The following is a 22,648-nucleotide window of genomic DNA, read 5'->3' on the forward strand; positions in this document are numbered from 1 at the left end:
TTTTTCCAAAATTGAACCATGGATGTTGAGTCCATGGTAAAGAATCCTCAAAGGGATTCAGAAGACCAACTGTATAATTAATGGCAGTTCTGGATATGGCAATTTACTTTGGGGGATCTCTTCAGGGGGAAACTATTAAACTGCCCTAAACAGTCACGGCCCTATTCCTAACCACCCTCAAATCCAGGCTCTGTTACCAAAAGGATATGATGTCAGTAGGAGCCTTATCATTGATTTTCCACGACATATAGTTCCAGAGTTAAGATCAATTTATCTGATTAGAGATTTCTTGGTTGAGAGATGTGTGTTTCCTCTAACGTCTGTATTGGTTATCGATAAGATTTTCATTTCATTCTACCACATTCTATTACATCCTACTATTCATGTTTTGAGATTGTTTATGTACATGTGTTTTAGCCACAAAGTTTATCAAGTGATTTGCAACCATACCTCAGAAGGACAGTGCTATTACCCACTTGATGGAACTTTAAAATGATTATACATTATTTATTTCAAGTTCCTGCTTTTGGTAGCTAAATGGCATTAAGACTAGAGTGTGTATGTTGCATGTACCATATGCTTTCATCTGTTCCAAATCAATACATTTGGCTTTAGTTATTTACTCATACAAGGTTGCTTCCTGTATGCTAAACCATTTAGTAGGGTACACATGTATAATGAAGTCCAGCAGTCTTTCTCTAGAAGCCAGTTCCCTTGCCTTGGGTGTACAACAAAGAAGCAGGCAGAAGGCAAGGAACCAGGTCAGAGAAGTGAAGTAACATGGGAAAATGTATATGCTCTTGCCAGTGCGGGAAGGAGCTTTGTCAATAGGAGAGAGGATGCTGCTGGCGTAGGGCTGCTGTATGTTTAATCATTTTCCTCACCAACACCAGGATGTGTGTGAGAGATGATGATGACAAACTTTATTTACCACCCACCTTTTCCCCAGAACTGGGATTCAGAGAGATGACTCAAGACCGATGACTCAAGACCAAGATAGGAAAAGAACTTGGCTGGAGAAAATTGCAAAACATTCCATATGGATGCATCTCCCCTAAGATACTTCACCCCTATTTCTGCCATTTTAAATAGGCTAGGAGAAAGGAATCTATGCTGCTCCAGATGTTGTTGAAGTGGAATACCCATCAGCCCTAAGAGCACAGCCAGTTACCTATACATGAAGTAAGGAAGCTTGGACTATAGCAGAACTCTAGATAAAGTTGGGTGGACTGCATCATCCATCAGCCCTAGCCAGCGGAGCCTATGTCAAAAATGATGGGAACTGTAATCCAACATCTGGATGGCCACATGTTTCCAGTCCTGGGCTAGAGAGCATGCTCTCCCCTGAGCCACATTTAATTTATTTTTTAAAAAACCTTGTGCCTATCTATCTATCTATCTATCTATCTATCTATCTATCTATCTATCTATCTCGTTAAATCATTAACATAATGATATATATCTAGCAAAAGCCACAGTTTTAGACTTTTGTTTTCTCTCCATTTGGGGAGTAATTTGGGGGTGTTAAAATGCTTAAAGAGATGTAATGCTGAGTTGGTCATTACTTTTTAATATTATCATGAACATTAACTCACAGGTGTTTTGCAAATGGAAAAAAGGCAATGGATTGGCTTTCATTTTCCCTGTAAAGACTTTCCAAGAAGTTTCATTCTTAAGCTGTGGTTTTGGACTCAGCTCAACTTCATCCCAATGTTTACGTGTTGCCATATGCTGCACATATTGTGCTTGATAGCAAACACATTACTCCTTTAAATCCATCATATCATACTCCTACCATCAAAACTAATTTTGCCATCACACTACTATACTTCTGTGGCACAGTGTTAGCAACACAAAAAGCAAAAGTTCTTTAAAGACAAGGTACATGGAAAGAGCATCCCACATGCCTTGTTTTAAAGGAAAATGGAAGATTGTTTTGTTATTGCTGTGCTGCTGAAATTCAGCATTGGGAGGAGGTGAATGACATAGGCCACAAAAACTGCCAGGAAACTCAGCAAGTGTGTGTTTTCCACCCCCACGTCAGTCTAGGTTTCTTCTAAAATAATAAACTGAAGATACAGGCCCCCCCAATGAAGTACATGTTATACATTAAATCTCTTTGAAAATATGTTTTATGTTTTAAAAGAATACTTCAGTTGCACACCTTAGAAAATACAATAAAATTAAAAATTGTACATTTGGAAAACTGGTTCAGTGACAAAAGTTTCACATCTAAAAATTCTGGTTGTTCAGTAGGCCAAAATATCAAACTCTCAGTCATCAGCCAAATACTTCCTGTGTGGTTGATGCAGAAACTGGAGAAGGCAGGAAAATGAAAAGTGTAGATGACATGGAAAGAAACAACCATGTAGCGTCAACCGTAGAAAGAGCTCTCTTCTTCCACTGGCAGAGGCTGTCTTATCTTTAAATAAATAGTGTTATCAATTTTTTCATAGTAGAGTAGGAGTCATTTCTCAGAAATGAACTGGACAGTACACAAAAAAGTGAGGAGATATGGAAAAAAAGCGAACATGTAGGATGGTTTCAGTCGACTTCAGTTGTCCCACATGGTCTTAAGAATTCATTTCCTCTTTCATGAAACCACTTATTCGAGACTGTGAACAACAGATAGTTTAGTTAGGACAGTGCAACATCAGGCCTGGATGCAACATTGTGATATTTGGCACTAAGAAGCAATGTTCTGTTGAGCCAGCAACATCAGACTATGAGGTTACAGGCACATATTCCCCAACACCAATTTGGAGACCCACCCCAATGCCTCATGGAGAGGTCCAGTTTGCACTGGGTGTGGAGAGGGGCTGGGGCCAGGGTCCTGCTGCTGACCCTCCAACTGACCACCCAGAAGTCTTTGGGCAGGTCTTGTGAGGCCAGCTGGCCATTGTGAGGCTTAGGGTTAGATCTATGGTGAAATCTTGTCCTAGTTCATGGTGAAGTCTCACAAAACAGGGAAGGAATTGTAGACCTTAAATAGGTCTGTGCACGTGACTCTTGACAGTTGGGTTCCTACTTACCCCACTTACATCCTACTAACACAGGACATGCAGCATGTCTTGTTCGGTAATCACCTTCTCCACTTCTAAAAAGGTTATACCAAAATACTGCAGTCCCCTGAAAAAGAACGGCCAGTCTTCATTGATTTAACTACATTTGCTATGAATCAACATCATCAACATCTCCTGCAGTTTAAAAAATATGGCTTGAAAACAGACAAAATTAGTTCTACTTAGGTCCCATTGATCTCAGCAAGTTAAATTCACAACATATTAAACCCCACTTGCATTAGATTCCAAATGCAACTAAGGTGCACACCGACCCTATGCAGACCAGCCTTAAAGGCCGGGTTGGGGGCAGAGTGTCTATATGATGCACGCCCCGGCTCCGCCCCCAGGGCAACATGATGCCTTGTGCCGCACTGCACATTGCGCGGCATCACGGCACTCCTCTGGTATTGCATCTGCATGACACAGCACCAAAGGAGTGCCGTAAAGCTGTGGTGCCGTGGCTATCACACCCTTTCCAGGGTGCAAAAAGGAGCCACTTTTTGTGGTTCCATTTTGCATCCTGCAAAGGCCAGATCAGGGCCATGGTGTGCGGTTGCCACAGTCTTGATATAGTTGTAAAAGGGTGGCTGGAGGCTGCCTCTTTGGGGCTGTCTGCACAGCCCCTTACTTGCAATGCAATATTATGAATGTCATCTCAGAATTAAGTATATATGAGCTCAATGGAGTTTCTTTTCAAGTTAAGTGGGCACCAGATTTATGTCTAGATCCAACTCAATGTTTGCAAAGCTCCTTAAAATGGTGAACCCCTCTTTGGCATGGACAGATTCAAACTACTCTTAAAAAAAGAATATACTAACAACAGTTAACAGAACACTGCATAAGCATGAGTTTCATCACCATGGTGATTTTTTCAGAAAACTACTCAATTTTTACTCTTTGAATGAGATTTGGCAAAGAAATGTATATAATAAAAGACCTAACTATAAGCTAACAGACATTGTTAGTGTATCTATTAATGAAGTCAGTCTCCAAACCAAATAGCAAACTAGGTACAAATGATATAGAACAGCAAGAATGCTAGAAAATACTTAGAATGGAAACTGCTTGTGACAATTTAAAGGGAAAATTTAATACAAGCAAGCTCAGCTGTTACCTTTTTGGGCCAAATTGCAGCTCCAAAGTCTGGGAAAACTGTGGCGCCTCCAGCTTCTACGTCACTCATCTAAAAATACAAAATACCCATAAAAGCCATAGATGGCTTATTACCACTATCAACAATAGGTACAAGACTCTTCACAGATAAACAGATTACAAATGTATTACTTTTTTTTCCTATGGAGATGTTAACCAGAGTAAAGGATTCATTTTTTAATAACATGTGGATTTACCAGGATAAAAATACAGGCAGAAAAATAAGTAGTTTTAAAGACTCTTATTACTCAGTCTTAGCATTGCATATTTACACAGCTCTAAATGTCAAACACCAATGACTGACTTAGGATTTTTTATACAAATAATTATTGAGTTTCAACTCAATTGAATTTAAGAGCTCAAGTCTGTGCATACAGAGAATCTCATGGTGTTCAGTGCGGCTTACTCCCAGTGTGTGGGTTTAGGATCGCAGCCTAAATCCTTTTTTTAAAAAAATGATACTCATTAATGAGTGAAAACTACATAGCTATTTAGCCACCCGTTTCTTTAGCCCATTGGAAACCCTGGCACTGACAACACTACATTAATTATATGCTGTCTCTGAGTGATCCATTTATGGGTCTGACATATGGCAATAAAACTAACACAGCTCTATTTCTTTCCTAAAGTGCAATTTCAGACCAGGGAACACAAATTCCACTAATATACCAGGTGTCCCTCAGTCATACTGCAATGAATTGCACTTATCTGCATAGAAGAATAAATACAGTATAAGTTGCTTTCTCTTCAAATGCGAGAGGGGGAGCAATTTCTGCCAGCATCCTCTCCCTACACCTGAAGTTCCTCATACCATAACTGACACCCTTTCTAAGGGCCTTCATCCGAGAGCTTGGTATTAATTCACTAAAAACTAATTTTTAGCAATAATCAATTATAATTTTTAACAATTTTGAAAGCCAGTGGTCTGAATTTTACTTCAAGTCTGATTTAGAGCAGACCTACTGAAACAATGAAATTTACTTACATGTTGAATTTAATAATTAATTGAATGGATCTAGTCCAGTTGGGACTAACCAGGATTCAGGCTGGTTATTTTAATTATTCTGAAACATCAGCAATATTGATGGTTTTCACATTACTTCAGTCGCACTTGAGTAGTCACTAATCACTATTATTTTGGTTAAATTTTTAGTAATAGTAATTGCATTTTTAAACTTTAGAAGTAACATGTCACTAATGTATTACGCATACTCAATATAACAAGTGGGTTGATGCTTGCTACTATTAATAATATTAATAAATTAATTTTTACATTAACACTAACATATTAACTTTAATAGTCATGTTCATTTTATGAACTTCTATTGTCTTTAGCGACAGAATAGAATGTAGGACCCAAGCCATTGTGCTTAAGGTTACAGCAAGTAAAATGCCTCTAAAGTAAACAAACCAATAAATCCTAGGTTGCATACTAGTGTGAGTGATATTATAAAACACTTGTTATGCCTATGTCAGTCAAGCTACCGATGCTAAATATGTAGTAAAGTCCTAACTTTTGCTAGCCACTTTGTAAAATTTGCATGACACTACTTTTTCAAGTCAATGGAGAACTGGTCCAAAAAAATCACAACATCACATTCTGGCAGACAAAACTTAAACTAGCCTTTTAATACATCTATTGCAACAATCTATTGTTCTGTTGTATTGTTTTGTTGTTTGACCCTTCGGTCAGTTTTAACCTGTATGGTTTTAATTCTTTGTTAGATTTAATACTTTTTAAAGGGGGGAGGGTACCAGGGATTTGATATGTTGTATATTTTTAACTTGTTAGCTGCCCTGATTGTTCTCAGAGGGGCAGGATACAAATAAATTTTATTATTATTATTTATGATTATTACATACACAAGTAATAGTATTGCAATATAATTTTCAGATGAGTTCACAGAATAAGGTCTACTTTGAGGCAAGTTTTTATCTAAATGGCAACTCAGTTTTTATTGAAACCAACACAACAGTACAAATCTACACTGTATTGTAAGTTGGACTAGTATAAATAAAAAACCCAAAGTCTCCTTTATAGCCATCCTGGCTGTATGTGATGCTGACAGGACAAGGGCAACCTCACATTCTGATTCTATACACTCTCTACTACCTTGCGTGCAACTGGTTAGAGTGCAGAAAAAAGGTCTCAATTCCACATGTACAGGATTGGTCATACTTACATAGTTTAAAAAAGTAGCCACACGATTCCCAGTCCCTAAACGCTTGAAAGCATCAGGTTCCTCTTTCTATAAAATTAAATAAAAGTAAACTGCAAGCTTTAAGCACACAGACAAGGACAGAGAGGTACTTACATAGTTAAGAAACGTCGCTAGCCTATTTCCTTCCGTTTTGAGAGTGCTGTCAAAGGGTCGCTGAAACAAACAACAACTTTAACCCCACTTCCAAACTGGTTGCATGTTTGTTGCTTTGGAAAGAGAGCTGTGTAACCTGATCCTGTGCACATCCATTTGGAAGCAAGTCCCACTGCGTTTTTCTGTGGGGCTTATTCCTGAGTGAGTGTGCACAAGACTGCAGGGTGGACTCCCAGGCTACATATATTGACACAGTAAGTATTAAGTCAGCATAGCAATGCAAAGTCAAAACTTTGTTGTTTCAACGTATGACTCAACCACTTTTTTTATCCAAAACAGACACCAGGTATACAGGCAAGATAAAAGAAGAACAGGGAAAGTTCTTCTTGTTTTTAGCTATCAAATCAGTATGTAGCAGAACAGTGGATAATTTACGGTCCTCCAAATATTGCTGGATTAGACATCCCAGCATCCCTCACTATAGGCCCTGCTGGCTACGGTTCATGGGACTTAAAAATGGAACACCATTTGGAAGCAGCAAATTCTGCATTCTGATGAATAACCAAATCAGGACTGGATGGGATCATTTTGTATAGGCATGTATTCTAAACATTTAAGAAAGTTCATTGTAACTGGCTGTTTTCTCTTCTTAAATTACATACAGCTGAGGCAAGTGTGCCGCTCTCATTAACTCTCATTAAAGGTTTCCACTGCAAAAGAGTGTTGTTAGTATTTGTCTTGTTTTGTAATTTGATGGATTGTAATATCAATAATGATTTTAGCTAAAGAGATTGATGACTTCCTGAAGATTTGAGACTTCTCCTCGACTGTTTCAGGCCACACAAGACCAAAGCTTTGGGCAGGGATCACGCTATTCAAATGTCACAGTGGGAATGCAAGATTTCAGGATAAAAATGCTAAGAATAAGATGCATTGTTTCTACAAAGTTTTAGATGGGGTGTAGTATGAACAGAGAGAAAAGGGATATTAAAAGGAGAAAAAAGGAGAGTAAAGATCCACCATAAAGATTTCTGTGCAGAGTGGAAAGAGAAAATGAGAAGGATAACTGAGAAAGGGAAAGAGAGACCTATGGTGGTGGGGGGAAAAAGAAAAATACTAAAAGAATAAAGTGTCAGGCAGACAAGCTTGTGTGATAAAAAAAATAAGGTGACTGAAATGCAAAGAGTTGTGAAGGATGGAAAAGAAGTGGGAGCATGGAAGTGGTGAAAGATATAGAGAGACAAATGGAAACAACAGAAATCAGAGATAGCTGTGGTAGTGGGACACTTATGATGCTATCAGTAAAAGTGAGTACACTAGATTAAAAATAGCAATAACTGGAAACAGCTGTGGGAAAGCAAGGAGAGGGTAAAAGATACAGGAGTCAAGACCAGAGGAGGCAGAGACACAGACAGTGGAGAACACAAATGTCATCTGTTAAAACAGGGATAGAAATTGTGCAGCTCTTCAGATGTTGTTGAACTCCTAGCATTCTTCTCCACTGGGCATACAGTCCAGGGCTGATGGAAGTTACTGTTCAACAGCATCCAGAGGGACTCCAAAATTCCCACCCTTATATAACAGGAAAAGAGAAAAGCTTAACAGAAAATTCAGATAGTGCTTTAGCCATGTTGCCAGAATGCAGTATGGAATACAGACCCAAGGCGAGGGGGTGGGGGGAATCATGTTAAAATGGTAAAATAGTGTTTTTACACAACTAACATGTTAATAAAAATATAAACTTGTCTTCAGAATGGTTTAAATTGGTTTAAGTTGTACTGCCTCATCATTAGGAGAATCTACATTAGTGCCACGTATCAAAACAACTGCATTCTGCATAAAACATGGCCATGGAAGCAAAATAAACAAACACACAAACAGCTGGAGAAATGCTGGAAAAAAACTTTAATTATCATACAGCAATAGCAAACAGCTTCAGGTTTTAATCTGTGTTGCATACAGAGCCTGGAGGACCAGTCCAAACCCCATAATAAATCCAACTGTTGACTTTCCTTAACCTTGGCAGTTCCTTCTAGATGCATTCCAAGTATGACTCCTCCCCAGCCAAGGGGAAAAATGGTCCAAGTGAGAAAATCTTTGCTAGTTGTTTCAATGCCTGAATTTCTTATACAAATCAACATTAGCATAATTGCTTTAAATGTAGTTAAATTTCTTTCCAAGCATAATAGTTATGGACAATATGCTGCCACAATACTTCCCCAACATGAATGGGGGAAAGTGCTATCAGGGTACCATCCAACCAGGCCAAGGCCAATGCAACTGCAACAACAGCAAAAGACAAGTGGTACTACTTGAACAAGTTTTATTCAGAATTTCCAGATGATGAATGAGAAATGGTTTTAGGATTTTCAACAACAGCAGCAAAGATCCCACTCTTGCATTTGCTTGCTTTGAATAAACTGCTGTGATAAGGAAGCCAATCCCACACCCCAGCCAATCAGAAATAAAAATCAAAATTACATTCTAATTTAGCTTCTCAAGACAAATGTAAAGCCAAGCTGTTACATATGTTCTCTGAAAGCAATAGACCAAATAAATTGTTCCCCATTCACGTCTCACTTTATAGGCATGAGGAAATGGCATGCTATTGCACCATTCCAAATATGATCACAACTACATCTCCTAAGAATATTTTGTTTAAAATAACCTGGGAGACAAAATAAGAAAGACAGGTCAGGAGCAGTGATAGCAGGGGTGAGAGTAATGTGTCCTTCCAGATGTTGTTGGATTGCAACTACCAACAATCCTAGCCAGCACACATCATGTGGAGAAATGCTGGGAGTTGCAGTCCACAGATGCCGGAGAAACATCAGAATAAACTCTTCCAGAAAATGGCCACACAGCCCCAAAAAATCCAGAAAAAACTAAGGATGCCAGCCATGAAAGCCTTCGACTTCATACCTGTACTGTATTTGTGAGGCTAGAGAGCAATGTAGTTGGAGAGACACAAGGATCTTTAAAATGGTGAGAATCAAACCATAGTGTTTGGTGTGAATCCATAAGTCCTGTCATTTCACAGATCCCCACATCTCTCTCCAGCCTCACTTCATGAAAACAAGAGATGACCAATGACTCTTTGACTGCATCTCCTGAGGTCTTTTTCTCTGCTTAAAAGCAACTGCTGGGCTGGGAGGAGGGGTCTAATCAGAGTTGTATCACTAGGAGAGGTCAAGTCAACCTCTCTTCAAACTGTTTCCTCAAGGTAGGCCACTCCCTTACTGCACTTGCCTTCCCACTGCTGGAGGCAACTTCAACCAGGAAAAAGGCAAGGGAGAAATTTTTTTTTGGTCACCTTCCTTTCCCAGAGCAGCCGAGTTGACCCAGAGGTGCTTCTGAGTGAAGTAAAAAGAAGTCAGAGTTAATTGTGCATCTCTGTCAGCCCTAGTTTGGCCCTTACAAGATAAGCATGACTCTCAGCAATAAAATAAAAAAATATTTGAGACACTTACCCTTGAAAAGTCAAAGTGTGGCTCATATTGTCCTCCCATGCCATAATTAGCAACCTAAGGTATGGAAGAAAATGACATTTGTTTAGCAAAATGAAGTACATGGAAATAAAAAAAAAATATTCTGTTCAACAAGAAGAAACGCCTAGATGATGACGACATTCATCATTACAGCATTATTATTCCTGTTCTTATTAGCTTTACAAATTGTAACAGCTCTAGAGACAATAAAAGGACAGGTCTTCACCTATGTATAACTCCACCAAGGAGAAACATAGGAAAGGCAGGAGAAGACTATGTGATTAATGCAGTTACATATTATTAGTCTTATGTGAAGCTTTCCCAAACTTGGCACATTCCAGATGTCAACCACAGCTCTCATCATCCCCAGACAGAAATGGCACCATCCTGAAAGCTGAGAGAATAAACAGAGGTGGTGGGCTTGGGGAGATTTTTTTTAAAAATGTGAAATTTAGTTTTTGACATAATGAGTTTGAGATGACAATGAATTATCTAAGAGGAAATATCAGACAGACAGTGAACTAGGTGGAAGGACTAAGAAATTTCCATAAAGTAAAACTGGCTTGTTTATCCCTGTGAGTTTCAGCATATTTTTTTTTTGTCTTGGACAGATTCCAAAAACAGCAGCTGAAGGAGACATTCTTCATTCTTCAACACATTAGTAGTTCTTACTGGTCCTGATGACCAAAACATCAGCTCTGTATATTTTATCTGCCCCATACTAATGTTTAGAATTTAGAATTTCAACACTCTGGACTGAGGTGAATCTCAAAGAATTTATGGAAATTCTTAAAGGAGAACTTAAAGAAATATGAATTCAAAGGCAAAGCCATGTTAGTCTGGAAAATCAGTATGCAAAGGGATCTTGTAGCATTTCTGAGAGTAAGTGAAAGAAAGAAGTAAGCATGAGCTTTCGTAGACTTGAGCCTACATCCTCAGATGCATGTAACATCCATTTTGTAATCCATGATACCCCAGAGTTAACAAGCTCCTCACAGTTCAGCTGCATACACCAAAGCGTGCAATATCACAGCAACAATTGTTTTCTGTGATTACAGAAGTAAAAATAGGTAATGCACACTGGTCTTTACCTGCAATAGTTCAGCTGTTTTCACTGTTAGTCCTGTGATGTGTTCCATTCGCCTATTCACTTTGGCAACAACCAGGTCATCCTCTTCTTCGAGCCATGAACTTATAGAATATAAGAAATTTATACAATACAGTACTTAGAGAAACCTCTCACTTTATTAGCAAATCAAGTATGTTTAATATTTATACACTTATTTATAAAGGTGCCATTTATGGCAATATTCTTAGAAGGTAGATGATATACTAATAAAAATATAAAGCCCTAATCTCAATATTGTTTGACTGTAACATTAAAAGCAATGACACATTACAGGGCAATAAAAAATAAATAAAGTACAAAATACTAAATATTTAAGATAGCTCTTTATTTTCAGACCTTCAAAAATACATGGGAATTACTTGTAAGAAAAAGAGAATTTTATTACCTTTTAGACACTCGGTAGTTGGCTACAGTCAATACACCTGTCTTAGGGTCACGTACAGTAGCCCTTGCCAACTGTATTAAAAAAACAAGGTTTAATAATTGGAGTAACACAAAATGTATTATAGAAATGAATAAAGTTCTATCTTCTGTCTTGCATTTATAAGGAGATAAAAGCTCTGTGTAAATGTGTTATTCCTTTAACTGGTTGTATACAAGGAGGTGCTGAGAAGTTCTTGGTCCAAACAACTTCCCAAAATCTGAGTGTAATTTTGTCACTGAAGGAGGGTTCTTTTTGAACTGTACATTGCCAGTTTGTAGGATCATAGTTATGATTTCTGATTCCCCTCCCCCCTCGATTATTAACAGAACCATGTCAATGAAAAGTGTGAAATTTTCAAGTGCTGAACTTCAGGCCAGAGAGTGGATTTACTGCATCACTTGCAAGCATAAATTCATTTTGAATGAATCCATACTAAAATCTTAATTTATGGATGAATTTGAAATTATTCCTCATCAGAGGTGAGCAAATGTGCACCATGTCTGGGTGCCCATTAGCATGCCTTGCTGCAGTAGGTTGCCTACTTTTGAGAAGTTCTTTGAAAGTACAGATTCCACCAGATCCACACTTTCAGCAGTTGCCAAAGACTGGGACTCAGACAGGGAGAGAAGAGCCCTTTGAAACAGCCCTTTCTAATATGCCCAGTGCAATGAATTTTACTGATAAACAGGAGTTAGTGTCAACCTAGGGCAATCAGGAGCAACAAATAGCAGACCATCAGCCAAATCTGGCAGGTGAAGTTTAACAACTTGCCCTCAGTTGTTTAAAATGAAGGGCAATGGTAATGGTTAGGGTGAGGGTGGGAGAAGTAAAGTGGGTGTGTTTTTTAAAATGTAATTTGCATTTCATGTGTTTTAATTGTTTTTAAATTAGTATTTTAATTGGATTTTTTTTTAAAAAATCTAATTTTATTAAAATTATAATCTTCCTCAGATTTCAAGTCTAAATAAGTAAATAAACGGAAGATAGTTCACCATAATTAAATAAGGAACAAAATCCCAGACCTCACCAGACATCTCTGGGATCTAAATAAAAAAGAGGCAAAATCCTGAGACCACTGTTTCCAGAATCCAATAATCAGAAGCAATAAATCAAGCTCAAAGGACTGGGTTGAGTACCGGTACTAAGGGTATCTGAAATAAGTATATATAAACTTACAATGAGGTGGTCTTATTTGCAAAGAGAGAGGAAACAAGAATAACAACTTGGAATAGTTACACAGAGGAAAAAAAGTAAAGTTATCCAGTTTAGCAATACCTACTGTACCAATAGCACGGATCTCACAGAATGTAATAGTTCAGGACTCAATGAAACTGAGGGACTGTGAGGGCAGTAGAGGCCAGCTTTTATAACTTTATCTCATGGCAACCTAGAAGGTTCCAATTATAGGCTGAACAAACTAGAACTTTCTAGCATTTTGGCATACGCATGTGAAACAGCTGGAAGTCATTACTTGAACTATCAAATATCATTTTGTTCACTTTGAAGTGCCTAAACTTAAGATAAGGGAAAAGTTAGTTCATCTTATTAGAAATAGAAGCTGCTACAAGTGTTCCGAAGCAGCAACTGGCTGCAGGGAATCAGAATTTCTGCATGACAGATGAATAAACAGAATGGTACTTACAATCCTGGGACTAGCTAACACTCCATTTTAGCTACTACCAACACATCTCTGATCCATTAAACTCCACACCTAAATAAAGCAACTTTCCAGTATTACTTGTTGCCACATCTACCAATATGAATCAACAAATTTTGGCTAAAATCTACTATATCCATTAGAACCTACATCCAACCATAATGATTCTCCAACTTACAATTTTTCCCTCCCTTGTTTTCCTCCATGTAATGTTTTCCTCCATTTTCTTTCCTTACAATCCACCTATTAATTTTCTTGTCTTGGCACACAGCTTTTGGAATGACTGAGTGCCAGAACTCTGACTCATCTGCTATTCCCTTGCAGGCTCCTGTGCTACAAATCATGGCCAGAAACTCAGTTTGCTGAATGTTAAGTGTACAGTAAAGGTTTGCTTGTTACCTTAAGTTGTCTTACTTTCACCATATGGTTCCTGTCTGTGGGCTTCAGTCACCCTAAACAGGACAGAAATTCTCCACATACATCCTTGTATTAATTAAAGATGAGTGGAAGTCCCATCTGCTCAACATGGAAATGGCTTAGCAATTCAAAGCATCATTGGAACACTGCTTCTCCCCAAAAGTTCCAAACTGACTTGTGATTTTATTGTGCTGTCACACATTAAAATGCCATCTTTTTGTCCAGATCTTGGATGTTAATTTAAACAGAGTTAAGCAACAGTACACAAAGGTGATTTTTAAGCCTTTGAAATACCACATGGAAGCCCAAGGATGATCCCAAATCTTGGGAGAAAAATGGGTTGTGCAAATCACAAACAGTGTGAATCCAGAAAATTTGTATTTCAACATCATAGTAAGATCTGGTGTTCCTTCAGCTGATGAGGGAACTGTTCTTTCTGAAAAAAAAAGTCCAGCCCGTAGTCTAGAATACATTACAGATGAGTGGCAAGTGGGAAATGGAAAATAAAATTCTTTCCCAACTTGATCTTGTAAATATTTGGTGGAAAACCTATATGTTTTATGAATTTGGTGCAATTAACATTCATACTGAAAGATTTATTCCTCTATAAATCTAACTCTTAACCACTTTTATAAATATAATATGAGTGACATTTAAACAAAAAACACCCCTACAGGTTTTTTCCAGTGGTTTCAAAGTACAGTAATATGTATAGTTTAAGTGGGTTAGCATTAAAAAAGAATGACATTATTGCTGAATAAAATGCATCCACTCAAAGCCTAGAGATGCTGTGCCTCAAATGTAGGTTTGTTCCTTTTTATTTTTCCCCACCCCTATCAGAATAACAAACACCATGCTGACTCTTTAAAATGACTCTTTGTCAAAACCATACCTTCATTTCAAAACTAGAAGTGGCTTTACACATACATTTATTATGCCACAGATTTCTATTCAGTGAAAGATGTTATGTTCCCAAATGCACGTAACACTACATATAGGATGCATTCCTTTTGAATCACTCATGCTTCAATTTTGCCCAAGGCTTTTTTTTATACCTAAGCAGAAGGGAGGAGTTAATTTTTTTAAACATATGAAGTAATGGTGAAGCATCAGGAAAATATCTACCATAAGTTTATAGAGGCAAAAGCCACAAGTCAGTGAAAAGAATGTCAGCCAAGGCAAACTGGCTGTTGAACAAAGAATTATTGCTTTAGAAATATCTCACATAAAACCCATGTTCTCCAAAAGGCTTCATTTTCTTCTTCCATTTTCATTAGCTCACTCACATCTCAGGTGAGCAAACTGTGGCCCCTGGGGCTACATGTGATGCCCCAGATATGTTTTTGTGATTTTTGACACCTTCATAATCCCCAGAATGACATTTTCTTGTGGCCAAAAACAGAGGTTAAACTGGGCTCTAGGAAACCTCTGTTTACCTTTTAGATAGGTCTCAGGGTTTTTTTTGTTTTTGTTTTGAGAAGTAGAAGTGGACTTCCAGATGCTTGGCAGGATTGTTTTATTTTTCAGCAATCTATGCAACCCACAAAGAGCCTCAGGATATATAAGTGGCCCACAGACCTAAGATGGTTGCCTATCCCTGCTATGCATCATTCATTTCACAATAAATACTGCAATCACTCCAACAAACTGCATTTCCTTGTATTTGTGCTACAGGAACAATAAATCCCCAAAATATTGCATCACTGCACTGCAGCTAAGGGAAGCCATGACCCAGATCAGGGGTTATAAACTTTGGATGCTCCAGATGTTTTGGACTCCTTGCCCAACTTGTATTGAAGAACAAAAGATTTGGCAGACCAAAGCTGAGAACCACTGATACAGGTATACTATAGTTAACGTACTTTCTCTGTCATTCTGCCCAGTGCCATGAGATGAAAGTTCATGTTTGAAAGCAAGGAAAAGGAGATTAGTTCACTGAAAGATAACAAGTTTCTCTAAAAGGAAAGAAGGGAGAAATAATCTGCTTTGATCATATGAGCGATATGAGAACAAGAAAGGTACAATTTTAGGTAACTATGCAAAAGAAGTGGTGATTACAATGAGACAAAGAAGATAAAGGTAAACTTACTGGGGAAAAGTGATAAAGTAGCTAAGATAAGCAACAGACATATAAGTTTATGTGGGGAAAGGGGAGGGTGTGGGAGAGGATTCAGAAGGGCTAGCATAAGAAAAGAATATGTATAAGCGGTAAACCGGTTATCCTTCTTTTTAATAGTGTATATAATTAATAAAGATTATTAAAAAACAAAAACAAAAACAAAAAAACAAAAAAACAAATTTCTCTAAAAGGGAGCTGTGGGTTCATTCAATGGCCCCATTAGGTCATAACACTAAATTACTGCTCAATATTCAGTGATTAGACCATATACACACTCCTCTTTTTCTCTGTGAAAGATGCAAGAAAAGACTTGTTACTTTATAGTTTTCTTTTATTAACCAATTGCAATTTATCATTCTGTGCAATTAGTCTGAATTACAGCATGTAAGTGTATGACACTTATAGGAAACTATAAGTTTCCTAACTTATAGTTCACTTTAACCACAATTTGGAGTTTCGACATCACACTAAACTGTGACAAACTCAAAACAAGTGAAAGCTTCTACTGCCCAAAGGATGCACTGGAAAATAGGGATGACTATGTCCAAGCTCCAAGCTTGTGTATGTAATCCAGAATCATTATACCAGAATCAGACAGCTTTGCATGATCATATGAATTCTTATGCTGTTAGTGGTGGTGGTGAATTTGCTCCAGATTTTAGTCCCAATTTTAAAGTAGCTGTCTGATGTGCTGAACTCTCTCTCTGAAAGAGTGTCAACACACTCCTTTAGAGTCAAGACCGAAACGAGGAGCTGACTGAATGCCCAATTGACATGAAAGCCACCAGCTGCCAATGGTTTTGATTTCAAATTAGAACAGCTTTGGATCTGTACTCAATGGAGCTCAGCAGAAAGAATATTTAAGCACTGTGACTATAATAGGAGAAGGGCTGAAAGAGGAAGAAAAAGGGTCAGAAAGAAAGAAAAGTTCATAATAAAAGAGCTCATTATAAATATTTTTCAATCCTGTTTCTTATCAGGCTGCCCAAATTATAATGAATAAAACAGACACATATTATTTAGTCCAGAGCTGGCATAAGTTCATATTGCCTGGTTCTGCAACCAAAGGAAGAGAATCTTAAGCACAGGCAGGAGAGTAGATGTGCCACCCAAATCTAGGATCTAAGATACAATTCTTCACTTCGATACAGCTTCTGAAAAGCAGAACAAGTGTTGTTTGGATCCAAGAAATACAAGAGAAAGAGAGAGAAGATCCAAGAGAGAGAGAGAGAACAAAGGAGAAACAAGGAGTTTGTGTCTAATGTTCAGAGTTTAGAAAAACTATTTTTAGGACTAAATCTCACAGAATCCTCCACGCTGGGGGTTATGAATTGCAGTCCAAAAGGTAACTTTTACAAACTCTGCTGATATCAGAACTCCACAGGAATATAATTTTGCTGAGGGTTCAGAGAGAACTTCTTACTGGTCCAGCATGGAGATCGAGAATAATGATTGAGTCTGGGTTCATTAATGCATAAGCCTGTTATAACTTCAAATGAACCCAGGGTGGCAAGTGTGTGGCCCTCCAGATGTTGTTGGAGTGCAACTCCCAAAGCCCCAGCCAGTATAGCCAATGGTGAAGAGTAATCTGCAGACCAGCAACATTTGGAAACTGGCCATATGTTTCCCATCTCTGAGTTAACCAACCATATTAACCAATGAAAATATTATGATAACATTAACTGGCTGAAGAAACAGTCCACTTACTTTTGGTTTAGCCAGTTCCTTAATCTTCTCTATTTCCTCATCAGATAAGACATCATAATATCTTACAATGTGTGGACTGTCCCACTCATCTTCTTCTTTAAAAGGTGCAATAAGTAGGTGAGGATTTCGGTTCCCACTGTGATACCTACAAAACAGCCTCTTTTGTCTTCGATGTGTCTGTAAACAAATTCAGATTTATAAACTGTTTTACACAGTTAATTAAAATTCAGCAAAGTTTTAGAGATAAATCCTATTGAATAATGACAGTCTGTAGAATCCCTCTACACAATGGGATTCAAGGTGGGTTATAACAATTTTTAAAAAGACAGAATTTAAAAAGACAGAAGTAAAAACATTAATTTACAAAAGTTAAAAAAATTATGAAACATTATTAATATTAAAACACATATTAAAACCAGCACAAGTAAAATTCAGCCACCAAATGTCTGCTTAAATAAAAATGTCTTCAGCTGTTTCAGAAAGAGAACAGGGAGGGTGCTGACCTGACCTCTCATGGCAAGGAGTCCCACAGTCTGGGAGCAACCACAGAGAAGGCCCTCTCCTGAGTCCTCACCAACTTCAAAAGTGGTGGGACTGAGAAAAAGCCCTCTCCTGCCGATCTTAGCACTTGGGTAGCTTGCACAGGGAGATACAGTCCTTCAGATAGTCTGGACCCAAGCTGTTTAGGGTTTTAATGGTCAAAACCAGCACCTTGAATTCTGCCCAGAAACAGACCGGTAGCCAGTGCAGCTGTTTCAACAGGGGTGTGACCTGATCCCTGTAGTGAGCCCCAGTCAGCAGGCTGGCCGCAGCATTTTGTGCCTGCTGCAGTTTCCAAAGAGTTTCCAAGGGTCGCCCTACGTAAAGCGCATTACAATAGTCCAAATGGGATGTAATCAAGGCATGTGTCGGGGTAATGGAGATTATTGTATGTGCCGATGGGATATACGCACATTTAACTTCAAATACGGGTCATATGCAGTCCGTATGCAACCTGGGCTTATCCCACAACTTTTCAAGGACAGGAAAATTCTTGAAAATTTCCATCAGGAAAAAGATGGGATAAGGTGCTTGTGATAATCTCTATGGTCTTTCAATGCCTGGCAATGACCTTTTTATTCTCCCAGCCATTTAAAGAACCTTTTTAGTGTGTGTATATTTGCACTCTTATACTGTTTTTGATTAGCTTCCATATGCTGACTTATTTTCTTTGCCATTTGATTTTCATTTTCTATTCTGCTTCCTTAGCCTTTCTTTCATTGCATCACTGTTGCATTTTAAGTACCCACTGTCCCAAAATCTTGGGCTACTAGTTTGTTTAAAAATACAATAAACAACAACTGAACAGCATCTTTCCCATGACTACATCTAAGCACTAGAAATATAATAATCAGTAGATACAGATTCATAGATGGCCCCAAAAATTTAGACTGCACTTATCAACAGTTTCTCATCTACCTGAAAGGATGTTTCAAGTGGAGCTCTTCAGTATTTTTAGTCATGAAAGATGGAAGGGTGAAAGGAATCTTTAGTTTTCTGCTGTCACAAAACTGGGAAGAATAGCTGACTTCTCAGAAAACAGTAATGAATCAAATAAACAAAAATACTGATTAGCTGAAAAACTGTCAATTTTTACATTGAGTACCTACCCCTAGATACATGGGCATAGAACCCATAAACCAAGGCAACCTGTTATGTCTGAAACTATCTGTGCACTTATTTGCAAGCAAAAGGCTAAGTGTGTGCCAACTTATTTGGGGAGCACAAAAGTGCAGAACAAGAGTTAGAAGCTGTAGACTTTGGGCTTCTCTCTCACCATTTTCACTCCTTCACCTCTGCAAAGGCCTTCATAGATCTCACGTTCTGGCAGGTAGTCCTGGGGCCTTTCATAAATTCCACTATATGTTGTTGGCTCCGTTGTGTTTGAAGTTTCACTGAAGGCCTTTTCTTCTTTTTCATTTTCCAGCAGTTTCTCAAAATATTGCATGTTGCTGCCTGCCCTCTCGTGACTGGGGTCTTGATTGAAAAAAAATGGAGAGAGAAAATCAGAAAAAGTTACATATTCCCATAATCTGAGCAGAGAATACCTGCACCAGGCAAAAAAATTAATAACAATAAAATAAAAATAATCTCCTCCTTTATTACTCCTGGGTGACTTTTTAAAAATAAACCCAAAACAGAACCTAGATTCTTCAGAATCAATTCAAATTACAATCTTGATTTTGACTGAGACAAACTAAGGTAAGCAAGAGATCAAAGCTCTTTCAGCTCAAAGCTTGTTTCAGAACAATAAGGAATGTCATTCTGTACTTATTACATATAAAATCTTTTTTGCTTTAAAGATACACATATTTTAGAATAAAAGAAACTGTTAATTCATTTTTATGTGAACTATTCAACAAAATATTCCAGTCCAGGTCAAGTAGTAGAGCATGAGATTATGCATTGCCTCAGAATGAAAGTACATTTCTATTTCTATAGTACAGATGGAAATAAAAAGCTTAATTTCAATGTTAAGGACATTTGAGATTGCATATGGAAAAAAACTTGAGAACAGGTTGGCAATATATATAATCCTACATGACTGCTGCAATCCAATTTTTCCTACATCACTACAATATTTAACATTAATATGTCATAATTCCTATGAAATCCAAATCTCTAGCCATCAAGCAAATACTAAAAGCAATAAATTTAAAAGTCTCTGGGTAGATTTAAATCAGTCACAGATAAATAAGTGTCAATTAAGCTCACGTTTCTAAAGTTTTTTGTGTGTGTAAAAGATGATACAATACAAATTGACACCATGATGCTCCTAAATGCTAGTAAGGCTCAAGCCCTGTATGCATGGGCCAAATGGCCCATGTTTCACCCAGACCCATATCAGCTGTCCAGATAATGCAGTCAAGACGCCAATCTGGTGTTCCCAGAGTGACCCCAGCCCAAAGCAGCCTTCATCCTGTCCTAAAAGACTGGCTGTTTTCAAGAAACTGCAGTGACAGCAGGAAGACCGGACAGCCCCATTCATACCATACCTGCTGTCACATAACAGTGGTGGCAGGTATGGGGGGGGGGCAAGACAGCAGTGGGTCCATGGCACAGTGGCAGGTGGGTATGGAAACACCCGCCTTTCATCGCAGCAGCCTGGCAACTGACCAGGATGCCTGTGTGTGTGTGTGTGTGTATTAGAAATCAGTATGTGAAAGATCTGTTAATCTTGGGTGTCCTTGGAATAAAAGGTTTCTCAAGACAGTCAGCTTTCACATCCATACATAGGAATCAGAAAAAGTATGGCATGGATGATTCTTAATTTGGTACTCCATAATATTAATTCTTGGGGATTTTATCTAGCTCCCCCACAGCTGCCCAATATTCTTCTGATGTCTGACTATAGTTTTCATTTCGATTACTGACTGAGCCAATGTATGACAATTGTTATGTCTTTATTACCCATGTTTTAGAGCATAGTACTAAATGTTGTGCATAACCTTCATATTGGTCAGAAAGTGGAAGAAAAATGCTGAAATTATTCATTCTTCTCTACAGGAACAAAATAAGCAAATATTTACATCCCTAATTTTGAGGGTCTTTAAAACTGAAAAGAAATCTGATTTTGTAAAATGTTGTTTTGGTTTTTGTTTTTTAAAAATTATCCAATGCTCATTGAATACAAAACAATATTTAGGCTATCACAGGCCCCATACAGACTGCCAAAATAAAGCTGCTTCGGGTCACTTTGGAGGTATGCTGTTTAAATGATGCACGTGTCCTAAGAGTCCAGAAGCTGCGTCAAAGCTGTGCTCAAGTCCTTAGTACTGGATTATGGCTTTGGCGTGGCTTCCAGACTCTTAGGACGCATGCATCATTTAAACAACATACCCCCAAAGTGACTTGAAGCAGCTTTACTTTGGCCTGTCTGTATGGGGCCATAGTTAATTAAAGTGTTTTCTGACAGAATTTGAGTGAATTATTGTTTTGGGTTGGGGAAACTGAACTTTAATCCAAGTGACTGATATCAGATGTCAACAAGAAAAGCAGTGACTAAGAAATCTTTAGTGTCTGCCAAAATCACCATATTCTACTGTCAGGAATCTGTCATATTTGTCTAAATGCATGGTGAGGTTGATGAATTGTGCTTTCTAGAAAAATACAGAAACCCAGACACAGGCGATCATATTGCTATTTATTTTTACATTCACTGTAAAGCATGAACATTTGATAGACCATGACACTTAAATGGGACCTAAGAAGGATAAAACTAGGCACTTAACTACATTTATAGGGAGACAGCCATAAACAGTTATCAAAGAGCAAGCATGAGGTATCAGGAAAGATAGACAAACACAGATGGAAAACAGCCATTCCCAGGTCCAGCAAAGCACATCTGTGTAAACTCAGTTGCCAAACTGACCATATCTCACTTCCAAGCCAAGTAGTCCACTATCCTGTTCCCCAAGTACCCATGACTGTATGCCTGTGAACCAAGACCCTGGAAAAGCAACAAAGGCAGGTGGATTCCTACAGTTTTCCTAAGTCAGGCAGGTGAGGAGCATTTTTAATGTCAAGGTCAACATTCCAACAATAGGTGGGGCCAGAGAGAGAAGTCCACAGGCTACAGCCAAAACATTACAATTGTAACTCTAACACACTGTGTATGTACACACTGGATGAATGAGAGAAGCCTTGTGTCCAGGCATTTTCGTTACCCAACTTGTTCCCAACTAAAGCTTTGAAACTGGGGAGAGAGTGGAATGGTGTCTATAGTATCAATAAACCAGAGGAGAACTGGAAAGGATGTGTGCCCCAGGCAGACACCAGAGATTTGTGTTAGACTCACAGATAGGGTTGCCATAATTCTCTACTAAAAACTGGGACAAAATGTAGGACAAAATTGAGACCAAAATATAAAGACAATTGTAGGATAAAATTTAGCCCAAAATGTAGGACATTTAAGAAAAATGGAGGACCTTCAATGTCCTACATTTTGGGCTAAATTTTATCCTGGCAACCCTACTCACAGGGGCAGTGCCTCATCTTTGACATAATTTACTATTCTCAGGAATTATTCCTCCACACAGTAGCTTAGTAGCTGCTATGTAGTGCCATCCATTTTGGGCAGGATGCTGATGGTGGTATCTGAGTAACATTGCCATATGGACCAGATTGATCAACGAGGCT

At 38.2% G+C, this 22,648-nt stretch overlaps 1 protein-coding gene across 4 annotated transcripts in view; it reads right to left on the reverse strand.

The window, feature by feature from the left end:
- Positions 1-2,114: 2,114 nt before the first annotated feature.
- P4HA2 (prolyl 4-hydroxylase subunit alpha 2) overlaps positions 2,115-22,648 on the reverse strand; it is a 61,937-nt gene continuing 41,403 nt past the window's right edge. For 3 of the 4 annotated variants that reach the window (XM_089530675.1, XM_089530647.1, XM_089530665.1), the window contains 9 exons: positions 19,287-19,486; positions 17,471-17,647; positions 11,532-11,602; positions 11,109-11,208; positions 10,000-10,053; positions 6,398-6,463; positions 4,177-4,245; positions 3,033-3,129; positions 2,115-2,615 (listed from right to left, as the gene is read on the reverse strand). In XM_089530675.1, coding sequence (XP_089386801.1) covers positions 2,545-2,615; positions 3,033-3,129; positions 4,177-4,245; positions 6,398-6,463; positions 10,000-10,053; positions 11,109-11,208; positions 11,532-11,602; positions 17,471-17,647; positions 19,287-19,486 — 905 coding nt within the window. In that variant the 3' untranslated portion in view covers positions 2,115-2,544. Of the gene's footprint in view, positions 2,616-3,032; positions 3,130-4,176; positions 4,246-6,397; positions 6,464-6,529; positions 6,590-9,999; positions 10,054-11,108; positions 11,209-11,531; positions 11,603-17,470; positions 17,648-19,286; positions 19,487-22,648 lie in introns of all 4 variants that reach the window. The other variant, XM_089530656.1, reaches the window with a different exon arrangement.

The sequence above is a fragment of the Sceloporus occidentalis genome, unplaced genomic scaffold, assembly GCF_023333645.1.
Source record: "Sceloporus occidentalis isolate IW3139 unplaced genomic scaffold, rSceOcc1.0.p SCAF_1, whole genome shotgun sequence".
Classification (NCBI taxonomy): Eukaryota; Metazoa; Chordata; class Lepidosauria; order Squamata; family Phrynosomatidae; genus Sceloporus; species Sceloporus occidentalis.